The sequence below is a fragment of the Ailuropoda melanoleuca genome, chromosome 1 (genome assembly GCF_002007445.2).
Source record: "Ailuropoda melanoleuca isolate Jingjing chromosome 1, ASM200744v2, whole genome shotgun sequence".
NCBI classification, from domain to species: Eukaryota; Metazoa; Chordata; class Mammalia; order Carnivora; family Ursidae; genus Ailuropoda; species Ailuropoda melanoleuca.
In genome coordinates this window covers 56,981,004-56,997,246 of record NC_048218.1, presented here as the reverse complement: position 1 = coordinate 56,997,246, position 16,243 = coordinate 56,981,004, and the positions used below count along the sequence as shown (strand labels likewise).

Genomic DNA, 16,243 nt, shown 5'->3' with positions numbered 1-16,243 from the left:
CAGAGAATCTCAAGCAGGCTCCATGCCCAGTGCAGAGCCTGATGCAGGGCTCGATCTTATAACCCTGAAATCATGACCTGAGCCGAAACCAAGAGTTGGATGCTTAAAGGACTGAGCCACCTAGGTGCCCCTGTACTGTAAAGCTGCTGTATCTCCTTTGGAATGTCTTAGAGGAGATATTATAAAACTATGCAAATATCCTGTTTCTCCTTAAACTTTCACTTATTAATTTCAGCATCATTGATAGATCTTGCCTGTAACATTAATGTATTTGTCTAATGATGATTTTGTATTTCCCTCATTTCTTCTCCAGTTATTAATTAAAATTATTCTAGAAAGAAAACCTTTCCTTTTCCCCCCACTTATTTATTTATTCATTTATTTAATTATGTCCTTTTATCAGTATGGGCTCATGGGTATTTATTTTATTCTGTGGGTGATAATCTATTATTATCATTGTTTATTACTCAAATTGTTCTAACTTTGGCCATTGGGAAATCTTTCAGGTTGATGTCTTTGTTCTTTCAAAATGCTTCTGTCCTGTTTTGAGCGCTTCCTTTCTTTCTGGCACCATAGGAAATTCCAAGCCCATCTTGTGTTTTCCCGGTCCTAGCCCTGGAACCAACCACTTCTACACGAAACTCTGGTTTCTTTATTGAAAAATAGTATTTAGAAACCCAGATATGAATACTGGCTGCTCTTACTGCTACTGGGGTGTCATTACTCAGCAGACAGAGCTGGGAAATGTGTGTATACTAACCCACACATATATACACATTATATGTATTTCTGAGTTTTTCTATCTGTATACATATTAAAATCCATGAGTTCATACAGGCATCTCTAATTCCAGTGCAGTAACACAGGGGTCACGGTATCCTTTCCTCTTCCTTATTTATAATTTATTTCTATAACTATCTGTATGTTTATTAAAATAATCATGAATTCATAATTATGCCTTCAGCCCTAATTCAGCACCACATGTTTTAGTGCACCCTTTCCCCCTTGCTTACTTGTAATTCCTTTCTCTGGCAGTGAGAAACCTGGTGCTCATTATCCAAAATATATTTACTTCTTAAATCCTGATATACTGTAAAAGCAGTTTCAGAATTGCTAACCCATACTGCTATGTAAACAAATTCACTAACCAGACTACAGTATTTGTACATTATTTCCATTTTCAGTCTTATTCAGCCAGAATATTATTACTTAGGTTAGTTCTCTTCTTCCCCTTCCCCTTCAGTGTGATTATGTTATTCATTTGCAATATGGCTAGTGAACCTGTAATTTTGATTTCCCCCGTGTATATGAGTGTAACTGAGACATGGGGAAAATCCACCTACCAGACTCCTCAGGCTTTTATGTAGACTTGGCTGGAAACAGGACAGTCCTCTGGTAAATGCCACGGAGTAGCAGGCCCCGCGGGCTCACTACCTTGGCCCCAGTCCACATTCCTGGCCTGGTTCTAAAGGAGCCTAAAGCTGCCCTTGGGTAATAAAATTGAACACTCAGCAGCCTAAATATGACCACAGGATAAAAAGGGGGAAGTGCCTGGCTTGCAGTGAGCGGCTAGATCCAGGAAACTCTTGTCAGCACCCTCAGAATGGTTCACTGGCACAAACCCAACGGCAAGCTATATAGAGTATTTGTAGGAAGACTTTAAAGAATCTGTTTCTAGGAGGAGTTCCAGTTCAAGCTCCTTTAATTCTTGTAATGCTCTGTGCTTTGACTCTGGCTTGTATTTGTTCCCCCAAACAATCTCTTCACATCGCCATGTGGGCGCAGTTATTTAATAGGAGACTTCCTGAGAGAGACAGAGCAGGCCCTCTCATCCAAACCCAGGTTCAAGTGCAGCCCTGTGCGTGCATCTTCCCCACGTAGTTCATTGCCCGGTCTCTTTGTTTTATCAAAAACATCTGGTTTTGTATAGAAACTTTCTACTTCCATTTTCCTTCCTATTTTCTCTTTGATCTTGCAGTGAAATCCCTTGGGGAGATGCAGCAATCCTCATGTCATTGCTAATTAGCAGAAGCAACAACGGATTAACTGTGAAACTGTTAGACTATTTGGAAAATGGCCTTCTTAATTCTCACCCTGTTCTGAAATACATTTTATGTTTTCTTAAAAGAAGATAGGAAAGTCTGTGATCTTTGCTGCTTGTGAAAGTTGAAGAGAACAATGAAAGATGGGTTGATACTAACTTAAATCTTAATTCTATGGGGGAAGGTTTTGGTTTGCTTATTTGGTTGGGTTTTTCTCTTAGAGAGTAAGATCATAGTGACCCAAAGGAACCATTGTTAATATTGCGCTTACCGCATAGCATCTTCCAAAAGGCCACCCCAACCTAAACCAGGGGAACATGGAGATACATGGAAAAGAAGCCTGGCTTTTTCTGACAAGATGACGAAAACTGTAGTTAAGTACCTCATTTATATAGCACGATTTATCTCCAAAGATCTTCGTTCTGTCGGGACTGCCTACATGCCATTTTACTTAAGTAAAGCCATTTCTGAGTGGAAACATAGCAACCATCCTGTCTGTGTTTGAGGAAGGAAATGAAGGAAAAGCCTCTTTGCAAATAAAACTGCAGAGAAAGAAATGCCGGGCACACGTGTGAAGGACACTGGGATTCATGTAACACTCCCCTCCAAGCTTATTGCCAAGAACACGTGTGGTATGCATTTTAGGAGGGGTTGGAAACATTATTCTATATTACTTCATACAGCTAACTCTGGGAAATTTCCAAGTAAAATTCTGTCGGCGTTACTAAGGAGGTTGTTTATTCTGCTGTTCTAGTCTTCCTTACCCTCACCCTGTGAGTCACTTACGTTTCCCATTCTCCCAGAAGGGACAGTGAGGGCCATTTTACCAAAACATCATGTTGGTGTTTTGCTTTTCAAAATGCCATGAAGCCGTTTTTTGAGCCAGAGTTTCCAATTCATGTATAAGTAATTTTTTGTCTTTTGGAAAAAGTACTGATTAAATTCTGCTTTGAAAAAAAATAAGAAAAGAGCCTTTGGGGGCACCAGGGTGGCTCAGTCATTAAGCATCTGCTCAGGCTCAGGTCATGACCCCAGGGTCCTGGATCGAGCCCCGCATCGGGCTCCCTGCTCCGCTGGGAGCCTGCTTCTTCCTCTCCCACTCCCCCTGTTTGTGCTCTCTCCCTCGCTGGCTGTCTCTCTCTCTGTCAAATAAATAAAATCTTAAAAAAGAAAAGAAAAGAGCCTTTGGCATAGACGGACACTGTTCCATAAAATTTTATGGCGTAGAATATTTTCCCCTAAACACTAGACATTTCAGGTGAATATTTTTAAGGATCTTGAGAACCATCTGCGTAGAAACAAATGACATCACATCATTGTCTCACTGTCAGACTAACCCTGGAGGGGAACCTAACATTTGTTTAATATATTCTGAGGTGAGCTCTACTCTTGGCTTAGTTGGAGTGTGTGTGGCTGGGGGTGGGGGTGAATGGGCAGGGAGTGGGGAAGGAAGTCTGGAAGGAAGAAAGAGGAAAGGAGAGAGGTCACGGGAAGCAGCAGGTCTGCCCTCTCTAAAAACATGAGGCCCTGAAAACTGGTCTAAGCTACGCTTAATTGGGGAAGGCGCACTATCCTAATGAATAGTCAGGTTATAGGCATTATTGTGATCATTCTTCTTTAAAAGATCCCAGAGAGCTTTGCTGGTTAAGACTTTACTATATGGTATGACTAAGCAATTGCTTTCTGAAATTGTAGTATTTCTGAAGTGAAACAGACTTAGATTAATAAAAGCAATATAATTGATTAAAGTTCTTAGCAGAATTAAGAAGATTTTACAAAATCTCCTTATGTTGGCAATACAAACTCACACATTTGTGGGTGAAGTGATACAATGTCTGATGTATGGGATTTATTTGTAAATATTCCAGAAAAAAAAAATAGAGGAAGGAGAGAGAAAATAAGATCAGCAAAATGTTGGTAATTTTTAAAGTTGAATGAGGGGTTCATTCTTCTGTTCTACTTTTGGGTATGTTTGTTAAATTTCTGTAATAAGGGTGTTTTTTGTTTTTGTTTTAAGTTTAAAAAAGGAAGGAAAAAAATTTAAATACAGAAGTTAAAAGAGCATTGCATCTTCCGGTATATAACAAAAGTGGCTTTTTGTCTGTAACCGGTGTTGTTAGCATTTCGTACAGCAGTGCTTGTCAAAGTTTAGGCCTCTGGGCTTTTCCTTGGAACCAGGCATTGTCAGGTCTTAGCACTGTGGCAGAGAACTGAATGTATTTTCCCTAATTAGTTATCGCAGTATTTCTGCTTTGGGGTAGGGGGCACAATGACTTCCTCTCTTTTCTTTGGGGCGTAATTATGAAAATCAGGAGTAGGATGGTCACAGGATACTCCTTCCCAGGGGCATTCATTTGGCCCTGAGAGGATCCTTCTCTCCCCAGCCCCAGGGATGCCTAGGTTCCATGGGGCTTGTGCCTAGCTGTAGTGATCTCCAAAAGGAAAAAGTTACTTCCTCTGTAGCTACCGAGGGCCTGTTCCTTTTGGGCAGGGAGCAGCAAGGAGCCACCTGGGGGCACCTGGGGGGCCTGTAGCTTTCTTGCTACCGTGGAGGCGAACCTTGGCCAACTCCCCTCGACCCCTGGTTGCACCACAGTCAGTTCTTTTCAGCAGAAATAAATTGTAAACTTGTTGACATTTTTGTCCTCTTTACAATGCATTGTTTATTTTTCCATGACTGAGAATTTTGATGCAATTATCACTGAGCTTTCTGACAAAAGGGAAATAGCTGAGGAATTTTGATGAGTTACCCACTTCATTAATCAGAACAGGCATCTCTAGTGACAGGGTTAGAATTACAATGAAGATTAGATAGCAAATTGCTGTTCCACCTCACGTCAGTCATGCTCCGTGACAGCAGTGTGATTACACTTCAGGGAAGAGCTTTTCTTGCCAACAAATGAGGGCAACTCCAGTGCAGGTAATAAATTTAGCAGGGCGAGCTGTCATTTCTCCTCTTGAGTGGAATCCTTAACAATCAAATGATGTCTTGTGGAAGATTTTGAGAGGAGAAGAGCATTTCCCTTAAAAACTTCCTAAATTTCACTTTGTAGTATTTTATTTTATAAATGATTAGAGAGAACGTATTTAGGAACAGTTCTTCCCACTGTGATTTTCAGTATTTTACTTACCTGGAGGAAGCCTTAATTTTCCCCACCACTACTATATTGAAGAGATGTGGAAGTTAAGATTCCGTGACTATACTGGAAAAATCTATCAGAAATAAAACATGGTGCCGAAATAAAGGAACTAGGTAAGAAATGGAGGGAGGTCAGACTTGTCGTCCGGCTAGTTAAGACATTAAATCCTGAAACAGAACTTATTAAAAAGAATGTATCGAACAGAGTGTATTCCTCTTCCAAGCCGGCTGTACTTTTAAATACTAGTTCTTGTTTCAGAGAGCAAAAGGGTAGAGCACGGTTGTCACTCTAGAGTGTAGTACTCAGGAGGAGAAGCAGGCCTGGGGACAGCGGGGACTCAGCTGGGGGAGAGGTAATAGAAAGAATAAATAGATCATGACTATGGAAGTATGCCACTTCTCATCCCTTCTAAATAAAAGCAGAGTGCTAGCATCTTCCAGAGAAGACAGGACTCAGAATATTTTCCTTTCCCAAATATTTTCCTCTAAGCACATTTATGGGACTCCTGTTTGCCTGAATAACGTTTGCTATGAATCAAGATTAACCAAGTGGCTATTCTTGGTTCACACTTGTATTTTTTTATTTCAATTTTAATGGGATTGCTCTTTTGAATAGGCAAGAAAAACCAGTAAGTCGATTTCAAGAAAGCAGTTGCTATGAGTCTGTCATTTTGCTGTTACTAACCTCTATGTAGTGAAACTGAATTACAGCCCTTTAAAACTGATCATTTCGCTTTCAAAGTCTAAACTTCACTATTTTAAAGAAATATATTGACTATAGCATTTATGAACTCAAATTTTCCCCTCTTAAATTCAGTTATGTTCTAGCAGTGCTCTCCCACCATAGTTACTTACATGCCAACTTCTTTCTCTTTCGGTATAAAAGAAGCAGAGAGTTTGCCCTTCATTTTTAGACTTTTTGCCTAAAAGATTGGGCCGTCAGGATGCCCGAATGGTTCAGTTTTAGCCTTAGGTGTACCACTAACTTTTCACTCTGTGAATTTACCCTTCTCTACTTGAAGTTCAGCTTGGTAAGGGAAATCATAATATCTGTGGTCTCTCTATTTTGTAATGATGGACTACGACTTAATAAAATAGCGCGTGTACTATTGTGCTTACAGTAATGCCTTGAACTTAATAGACAAGGAATGTAGAAATCCAAGAAGCACACTATTAATAGTGTTACTATGGTCCAGGTGGATTATGTTTATACTATTTCATCATTAGAAATATTCCGGGAGTTAAATTTAGAGATAGCTGAACATGAAGAGGAGTCTCTTAAATGAATCTGGTAGACAGAGGATATTTCCTTTTGACTAGGGCACACAAGTTAACAGTATATTTTTTTTCATGCTCTATTTTGTGGATTAGACAGGCAACTCATAATCCAAAAACTCAACCTGTCAGCTATGTGTCTTTTCATTTTTATGACTGCACGCCTTTCCTGTATTCAGTAAATCTCCCTTCCTTCCTCCCTCTCTTCTTCTCTTCTTCCTCCCTTCCGTGGGATCTAAGGTGAAGGTCTAGACAATATGCCCTCATTTGACATAATGGAAAGGGAATGAGAGCTTTTTGAAGTTTGCCCTGGTTTCTCCCAATAAATACTAATAAAGAAGATTTTGTAATTTGTCCAAATGGGAATAGAACTGAATTCTTTTTTTTTAAGATTTTTAAAATTTATTTACTTGAGAGAGAGAGCACAGAGGGAGAGTGAGGGGGGAAGCAGACTCCCCGTTTAGCAGAGAGCCCAACACCGGGCTCGTTCCCAGGACCCTGGGATCATGACCTAAGCTGAAGACAGACACTTAACTGACTGAGCCACCCAGGAGCCTCCAGAACTGAATTCTTGTGTAAATAAACATTCATAACGAGGGTGCCGGGGTGGCTCAGTCAGTTAAGCGTCTGCCTTCGGCTCAGGTCATGATCCCAGGGTCCTGGGATCGAGTCCTGCATCAGGCTCCCTCCTCAGCGGGGAGTCTGCTTCTCCCTCTGCCCCCCATCCCCCTCATGCCCTCTCTCTCTCTCTCGCAAAAATAAACGAACTCTTAAAAAAAAACCATTCATAGCCAAATGGGCTATTTCTAAGAATTCTAACATATGCTCCCTTAGGTTATTAGTCTTTTAATATATATGCCCTCTTTCCCTATAACCTCTCAAAAGGAGAGATTGTATCGTAATTTTGTTCAGAGTTCCCCAATTTAAACCCAGTGGTGGCTGCTTACTAAATGGTGAAGTAGTGAAAGATAAGTGTTCTTACACAGATAGAAGCAGTAAATACAGCTGACCCTGGTAGAGCTAGCAAGTGCTTGAAGCTGGTCATCAGGCACCCCCTCTGCCTCCCACGAGGTTACTTTCTGTTTTATTGCTGCCAACACTTGGTACAACTCTCAGATTTGCCATTTCCATTCATGGGACCCAGTCCCTTCCTTCTGGAGGCCCACAGTCTAGTGGAAACCAGGAAACAGGTGATTATAATACAGTGTAATGAGTGTTTTGATGGGAAAAAGCAGAGGTTGCCCTGGAAACACAGTGGAAGGGCCCATATATTTGAGGAGAGTGGTTGGTAACAGGAGAACTTCCAGAGAGAAGTGAGTCCTGAAGTAGTCAGGGCAGAAAGGAAGGGCTGAGAAATTAGTATGAACATAGGAAAGTGTTAAATACTGTGGTTGATGTAAGGCCAAAAGCTGAAGGTTATGCGATGTAGTGGGAACAATAAGTTTACCGTGACAGTAGGAGATGTAGGCAAGGGCTAGGTCTCAGAGATTTTCTTAGACCAGGACCATGAGTAAAGTACTTCTCGGGGCTCCTGGGTGGCACAGCGGTTAGGCGTCTGCCTTCTGCTCAGGGCGTGATCCCGGCGTTACGGGATCGAGCCCCACATCAGGCTCCTCCACTGGGAGCCTGCTTCTTCCTCTCCCACTCCCCCTGCTTGTGTTCCCTCTCTCACTGGCTGTCTCTATCTCTGTCAAATAAATAAAATAAAATCTTTAAAAAAAATAATAAAGTACTTCTCTAGGGACATCCTTAGACTCAGTGGAACTGGTCCCACTTGTTGTCAGTTGCATGTAGTGGAAGATCGCAAGCATCCTGAGCACCTCGTCTCTCTAGGCCTGCTCGCCAGAGCTCTGACATTGTCAGTGGTGGCTCGGCTGAAGCTGTTATTTTAGCTACTTGTTTCCAGGGACCAGCGATCCCCATTCTGTCCTCATGGGATCTTCCACATTCCTTTGTGCAGGACGTCAGCATCGTTAGTAATAGGAATGAATTAATCAGTTGGTATTTTAAACTCCAGGACAAGCTGGCAATCCTACTGGAAAGAGGTGCTTCAGGCTTTTCAAACAAGTCCCTTAACTCGGGTCTTAGATGTGATTGTTACTCCGGCTCCCCATAGAACTGATGCCTTACAAAGAGAACTAAGTACTGGAGTTTAAGTCATGAGCCTGAGAGTACCTCAGCTGCATGACTTGAATTTTTGTTGTCATTATTAGCATAAAGCAGTTATACTTTGTTCCCTTTCCTTCAAGACACCAGTTCCTAGATGTGCTAGAAAAAGCGTGAGGGGGAAATCTGAGGTGACAGCTCTCAGTATTAGATTTTAGAGAAACTGGCGCTGATCAGTGGTGATTTTCCACGTGTTGCCATTGCAGTGTCAAAAACGGTATTTCTCTGCCTGGCACAACCTGATCCTTGATCATAGGATTAAGCTGGGAAAAGCTGGGACCCTGTCCGACTGGAAGTTCCAACTGAAGGTCCTGAGGGCCTGGAGAGACTACGCAAGATCCCAGAAGTTGGCGCGGGAGACTCAAGCCATGCAGAATGACCTTAGGGAAGCAAACAGGTACTGGTATTTGTATCATGAAAACCCTTGTGTTTAGGACGTTTTTCCTCCTGAAGAATTCTGAAATAAACTCTAAAAATTATGTCACCCATTATAAAATGTGGTAATCACTGTTTTTCTATATTACATCCCAAACTAGAAAATTGTAACTGAAAATTATAAGCAAAAAAATTTTATTTAAAATATGCTAATGTCCATGCTTTCCTTTTTGATGGAAGCAAGTATTATGCTCTTTCCCTTGTCCTCTGATGTCAGAGCATTGCATCTTGGACCATCTTACAATTCAGAAGACAGTTTGGTTTATATGCCAGTAATTCCCATTGAGAGAAATCCCTGTCTGCGCACAGACTGTTAATTAGGGACACAGGGAACATCCACCTGGGAGGGCAGACCTGCCAAGATGATTACTCCCACTCCCCCATCTTTTGTTCCACACGTTGTTTAGCAGTTTCTGATACCTTTATGTTCTATCCGCTCCCTCTTATGCTTGTGAGTGACATAGATTTGTCTTCAAATAAAACTTGCTTTGTCCCATCATCTTAAAATTAAGTACATTTTCTTCTTTTCATTTCCAAGTTCAACTTTGCACCCTTGAACCAAAATCATGGCTTTAGAAGGAGCTATTTGCTTATTTGGGGCTGGGGACGGTTTACGTTCTTGTGTGTAATCACTTCTCTCACCGGCAACTCTGCTAGCTGTTCAGGGTGAAACTTGGATGAATGGCCTGTGAAATCATTGTTATGTAGAAGGAAATGGTGCCCCCTAGAGTTGTGCAACCCTGTGCCAGCATCAGGCGCTGGGGGGGATACACAGGAGCCTGACGTCCGGCCTCACAGTTCTGTGGGGAAGGCAAGATCTAGAAACAGGACAGGTGTTGAGCAGCATCATAACCTGCGTAGTGCATCCCCTCTGTTGCTGAGACCTTAGCAGAAGCAACTGTCACGGGTTGAGGAGGGGCCTGCAGAGTGCCAGGAAGGGCTTTATCAGGAAGGTGCGTCATGACTGGACTCTACCATACGTAGGCCGCTCCTAGGTGGGGATGGGGAGCTGAGGTAATGGCATGTAGTGTAGCCGTCCAGGTTGGCTATATCATCAAGCGTGTGGTTCTCAAGTTCATCAACCTGTGAAAGGCCTTGAGTGCCAAGACAAGGAGTTTAGAGATTGGTTGTTAAGTAAATGTGAATTCTTGACCATTTGTAAGCAGAAGGATGACCTAGTCAATTTCGCTTTCTTTCCAGTATCCTAGGGGGGAGAATCTTCAGGGGGTGGGGAAGGCAGCATAGAAAACTCTTTCCCATAATTTGTTTCTAAGTTCTCAGGATCCAGTGATTGATATAAGGAATTGGGATAATAGCCTGCTAAAAAAGGAATGGCTAGCAGGATTTGCTGGATAAAGAAAGGAAACTGCAGGTGCTGTAAACGGGAAGCAACATGAGTGAGGGCATGAAGGGAGTGGCAACTGAGTGAAGTTAAAAGTGGCCTGCGAAATTTACATGCCAGAAGAAACGTATAGGAGAAAAATCTGAAGAACTTGAGATTTCATTCCAATTAAACTGTTTAAATATAAAAATCACTAAATGGGGATTTCATAATAGCATGATGTGCCAATTTTTTTAAAGATCTTAGAACTTTTTGTCTTGTATCTGTGAATTATTTTCAGGTGTCTATTTTTAAATGTTCAGAATGGGTACTACATTTTTTTAAAGCGCCAGAGTTAGAAAACACATAATAATTTTTTTACTACGAAACTTTAGAACAAAAAAATTATAGAGTAGGAAGTCACCTCAAGGATTGTCTAATCCTGCTGTCATTTTACAGATGTTAAAAGTAAGGCCTGGAGAGAGTAAATGACTCTCAAGGTCATAGAGGTAAGAGTAGCTAATCTATGATTAGAGTCTGGTCTTTTTGATTCTGAGTCAGATGCTTTTTCCTATACCACCTGTTTCTGTGTTAAATGTTAAATTGTATCTAGGTGGTGCTTCCCGAAGACAGCCGTATTTTTCAGTTATATGGCAATTTACTTTAGATGGTTGCAGATGAAAAATAAAGCAATAATTAACAAATGACAAGCCATGCTAGAAACACATGAGAAGAAAGGAGCTATTAAATACAAACCATCCTTTGTGCTACTTTCCTGCAAATCCCTGCCTCTCTGCATGTTTTTCTTTGTTCTAGAAATTACGTCGGGTGATTTTGTTCAAAGAAGGTTGGGATATTAAAGGTGGGGGAAAAGCTCAGAGGTAGATACTGTGAGCAGAAACCAAGAAATGTCAGTGGGATTGAGCGTGTCTGGAGAGCCTCCTTCCTGTGTTCATCAGAGTTTCTCCTAGTACCTCAGTGGACAACAAACATATATTTGTTGAATAATAAGTGAGTCAGTGAGTGAATGAGTTCATTTGCTTCCTCTCTAGCAATTTTACTTGATCGTGTCTTCAAGCATTTTTTTCTAATAGCTCAAGGAATATAATGGGTTACTCACTGTAGAAACTAAACTCTCATCCGATTGGCAAAACACAGGTTGTTCTCCCTCCACCTGGACATGGAAATCATTTGCTATGCCCATTACTCAGATGTCAGTTGTGTCCTCATCCTCCAGCTCCTGCATCCACATTTACACCTAGAATTTCCCCTCACTGGCCTGTCCCCTGTGCAGGGCCCAGTTTTTCTGGCTCTTTCCTTCCTTCCTTTCCTTCCTTCCTTTCTTCCTTTCTTTCTTTAATTTTCTTTCTTTCGTTGCTTTCTTTCTTCTTTTCTTTCTCTCTCTCTTCCATTTGTATTATCTCTTTTCTTTTAAAAGTAGTTATGGAAATGGTATTATAAAATTTCAATACAGTATCCTAATACAACCTCAACATTCACAAACATGCCCAGACCCTGAGTATTCACTTGCTTAGGTAATACAACAAAACCCCGGTGCACACACCAAGTTAGGCCCTTTGATGTGGTGGTATTGGAATTTGAACTGTATATTTAATTTGCTTACCATGTTCACCTTCAAAGCTGGCTTGAGTTCTTCTGTTGCTCTTCTCTCCCTTTCTCTCCCAAATTTATGGCCAGCCCTGGACAAAATTAGGAAGAAGCAGGGTTTGTTTTCAGCATCCTCCACTAGCCCTTCCTGAGCCCCTGATTTCTAAGTTCTTCCCTGAGAAGCGCCTCTGGCTTTCCCTTACTAACCTCCACATTGCCTGCAGTCCTGCCCTGTCTTGTACCAGAGCTCTGGGCCTTTCCTGGAATATGCTTTTATCTCTTCCCTTTGCTCCTCAAGCCCCTCATGCTTTTTTACTGTGATCCTCAATTGGTGTTATCCCTCTCAGGAAACTTCTTATACTTTCACAGGTGTTGTCTGGAAACAGTGCCCAAAATGTCAGTGATGGGGATTTGAGGATTCGAGGGTACTGTGGTGACCCGGTGGACAGACTGGCCCTTTGACATCTCTTAAACCGTGACATTCATTTGTTCATTCATTCTTTCATTCTGTTTGATAGAATTTATTCTTTCAGCCAACCAGCTTTACTGATGCTTACTGGGTACTAGGCTCTCTCCTAAGTACAGAGAGGGGGACTTGGAAAAAAAGTGTTAAACACTTACCTTCTAGGAGTTTTCAGTCTAAGTGAAGTGAAAAATGGTACCCAAATACTAAAAATAATTGTAACAGAAGGCACCATAAGAAAAATACTTAGGAGTGACATAGACTTGGCTATCATGCGTTATAATCCCCCGAGGAGCTTTTTAAAAATAGGAATTCTTGGGCCCCATCTTCTGAGAGAGATAGAAATGCGGCTAAGTAGAAGAGGGCATTTTTTAATTTGGGGAAAAGACTGGTAAACCAGCACATAGGCAGCTTGTGGGAGAGCAGGCTGGGGTGAGCCCACATGCGAGCCTAAAGGTGGGGAGGCTGACTTGAAAATAGACTGTAAGGTATCCCCATATCCCCACTCCTCATTTTAGCATTCTTTTGGGCAATCACTTAAGGAGCACCCCCCCCAGCCCCTCGGAATAATTTTCGGTGCCCTTCCCTCCACGCTCACGCAGGTATCCAGGAGAGAGGCCAGAAACTGTATGGCATCCGAAGCCGGTAAAGCTCTTCATAGGTCTGTCAGACAAGCAGGGGGCCCACACTTGCACTGCCTGGCTCGTCTTAAAACTCTTTCAAACAGAATCGTGGTTAGTTTCCACTCTTTCCCTGGGGGCTACCTGGTGCATTATTGAATGCATTAGCTTATCCATCCCCATTCCCGCTCATCCCAAATGCAGCTGTCCACACTGCTGTCTTGTCGTATTCTGTGTCACGTTTCGGCAGAACTCGTGATCAATCAGATCACGAGTGTGCGGTTATTTATTTATCATTTCTCATTTCCTTTTAAAAAGGAACTTTTAGATACTTCTTAGATATCTAGTGGTCTGTCCTAAGATAGTGTTATCTTCTATGAGAATTTGTTCTGTATATTCAGGGGTATATGTGTATGTGTGTTTTAAATTAGATCTTTAAAAAAAAAATCCTGTAGGACCGGCAATATAGGTTTTGTTTTTTGTTTTTTAGGGTGATACCATTTTTAGGAGGAAACTGAGGCTTAGAAACTTCCAGGTGCTTATCTAGTGCCCTGTCTAGTTAGTATTCTTCTGACTTACAGGTTCTAGAACATGCACTGATCACTAAGCATCACTTGAGGTATTGATTCTAAACAGCACAGTTCATATTTAAATTTCTATTTAAACCTTTATATTTTATATTCTTAGGTGTGAGATAGTAGAAAATACATATTGGTCTCTGCCCCTGATTCCTGGAACAGAGCTCCTAAAACCCTTGTAATTTCCTGAATGATAAGAGTACTAGGAACATCTCTTGTTCTAATAGTGGTCTTTGACCTCTGCTCCCGACACAGAACTCCTGAAACCCTTGTAATTTCCTGAGTGATAGGAGTATCTTTTGTTCTAATGAGATAGCTCTGGGTTGGCTCCTGGATTGCTCTCGGATGAGGGTTGGTCACAAGACCAAGCCATGATCAGAAACTTAGAATATTGAGCCTTGCCCCCCATTCTCTTGAGAAAGGAGAAAGGCTGAAATGGAGTTAACATCAATCATAGCTACATGATGAAGCCTCCATAAAATCCCAAAAGTACAGGGCCCAAGGAACTTAGGCAGATGAACACATCCACATTGACACCCCAGATACGTGGGGACAGAAGCTCTTGTGCTCAGGACCCTCCCAGACCTCACCTTATGCATCTCTTCATCTGGCTGTTCATCTGCACCCTTCATTATATCCTTTAATAAACTGGTCAACATAAATGTTTCTGTGAGTTCAGTGAGCTACTCTAGCAAATTAATCAAACCCATGGATGGGGTGGTTGGAACCTCTGATCTACAGCCAACTGATCAGAAGAACAGGTGATAGACAACCTGGCGTCTGAAGCTGGGGGGTGGGGTTGGGGGGAGAGTCTTATGGGACTGAGCCCTTAACCTGGGGGATCTGACACTGTCCTTGGTGTAGATAGTATCAGAACTGAGTTGAATTTGTGGATACCTGCTGCGTGTCCAAGAGTTGCTTGTTGGTGGGGGGAAAACCTCCACACATTTGGTGACCATAGTGCCAGAAGTGAGGTGTTCTCTGAAAAGGTAAAGACGACACACAGGAGACAAACACTGGGGGAAGAACCAGTTTTTTCCCTGCATAGAAAGGAAAAAAGGAGTTTTTCCATTATATTTGGTCTTTAGGGACAGCCTTTCTGTGCATGCAGTTATATAACTATGATGATCAATTTATATACTCTTGCCAGAAATTCCCAGATTTCAGCTTGGAAGCATACTGGGACAGGGTGTTTTCCATAAGGGAATGCTGTCCTTCATTTTATCGTGATCTGGGAACTGTGTCTGAAACCATTTCTTTTGGTTAGCATACCGAAGTTTTGCATCAGAGTGAGGTTTTAGGAAGTTTAAGTGATTTTTCACTTTCAGAAATATTTGCTTTTAGTGTCATCTTTTAAAAAGTATGGAAACCAGCTTATTTGGAATATTATCGCCTTGCTGAAGTGAACTGCAGAGGGGCAGGAGTAAACCCAGCCTTGCGTCTGGAGCTTCTGCATTTCTTCTCTTCCAGCTCAACGCACGCATGTAGATATCTTAAATACACTTGGAAATTCCCTACGTAACCATTATAGAGTGGGCTCTAAGCACTATGGTCAAAATGCAATTTTTACCCATTTTCTTTAGTCTTTTTATTATAGTTGCAGAAATATTTTTCTCTTTGTCTTTTTATAGTGTCCAAATAATCTCTTCCATCACAGTTGAAACTCTAGTGCTGCTTTTGGCTGTTTATGCTCTAAAAACATGAAATTAACACATCAGGTAAATTTCACACTCCCCCTTTCCTGAGCAGATTGATGTAAATTGAATTTCACATTAATCAGACAGAGCAGTATACATCTTCTATGCAGTGGAAATTTATGATTTTCACTTACTTAAGAAAAGTGCTATAGGCTTTTTATTTGTTTCACTATTTAAACATTGATATTTTTTAGAGCTTTTTTTCTTACCTGCATTGCTACCTGATTTGTTATCTTTATTTCCTCTAAAATTTTTATGTTAACGTTATTCAGTCCCATATTAGCTAATTTATTTCTATCAAATTAAATTCCATGCATAAATATTTATATTACCACCTATATTATACTTTTATTAGAAAAACATCAGTTAATCAAGTATTAATTGAGCACCTATCATTAATACACTAGAGGGAAGCAATTAAATACAATGAAATATGCTGTTGGCAGAGCTGTTAGTGTTTATCCTGAATTTCACTATTTCAGTTGACTCTACTCTCACTAATTGGTTGTTTCCTCCAACTCCTCTGACATAGCTTAAATTCTGTGACTTTAGAGTAGTCTTTTTCAAACTAAGAGCTTTAGCCCATTAATGGGCCCCTGAAATCAGGCTCCAAATGAGCTGTATTTTTCAAAGAAATGGGATGGAACAGAAATGCCAGAATGCACTTCTGGTAGTAAGGGTAGATATTGTTTGGTGAAACTTCTGTTTCAATTATATATACTTTTGTTTCATACACACATATATACTTAAACTTGTATATTGTGTCACAGTGTAACATTTTTCTTACTGTAGGTGCCAGTCAAAAAAGATTTAAGTCACTTAAGCATTTAAGAACTCTAGAAATGTTCTCCTGACTTACTGACTTAAGAACTTTGTGATTTTATATATATATATATATA

The 16,243-nt window shown here is 41.0% G+C and overlaps 1 protein-coding gene across 6 annotated transcripts in view; it reads left to right on the top strand.

Moving 5' to 3' along the window:
- CCDC191 (coiled-coil domain containing 191) overlaps window positions 1–16,243 on the top strand; it is an 85,230-nt gene that overhangs the window by 26,010 nt on the left and 42,977 nt on the right. For all 6 annotated transcript variants that reach the window (XM_034658729.1, XM_034658717.1, XM_019804058.2 and 3 more), the window contains one exon: window positions 8,829–9,019. In XM_034658729.1, coding sequence (XP_034514620.1) covers window positions 8,829–9,019 — 191 coding nt within the window. The remainder of the gene's footprint in view (window positions 1–8,828; window positions 9,020–16,243) is intronic.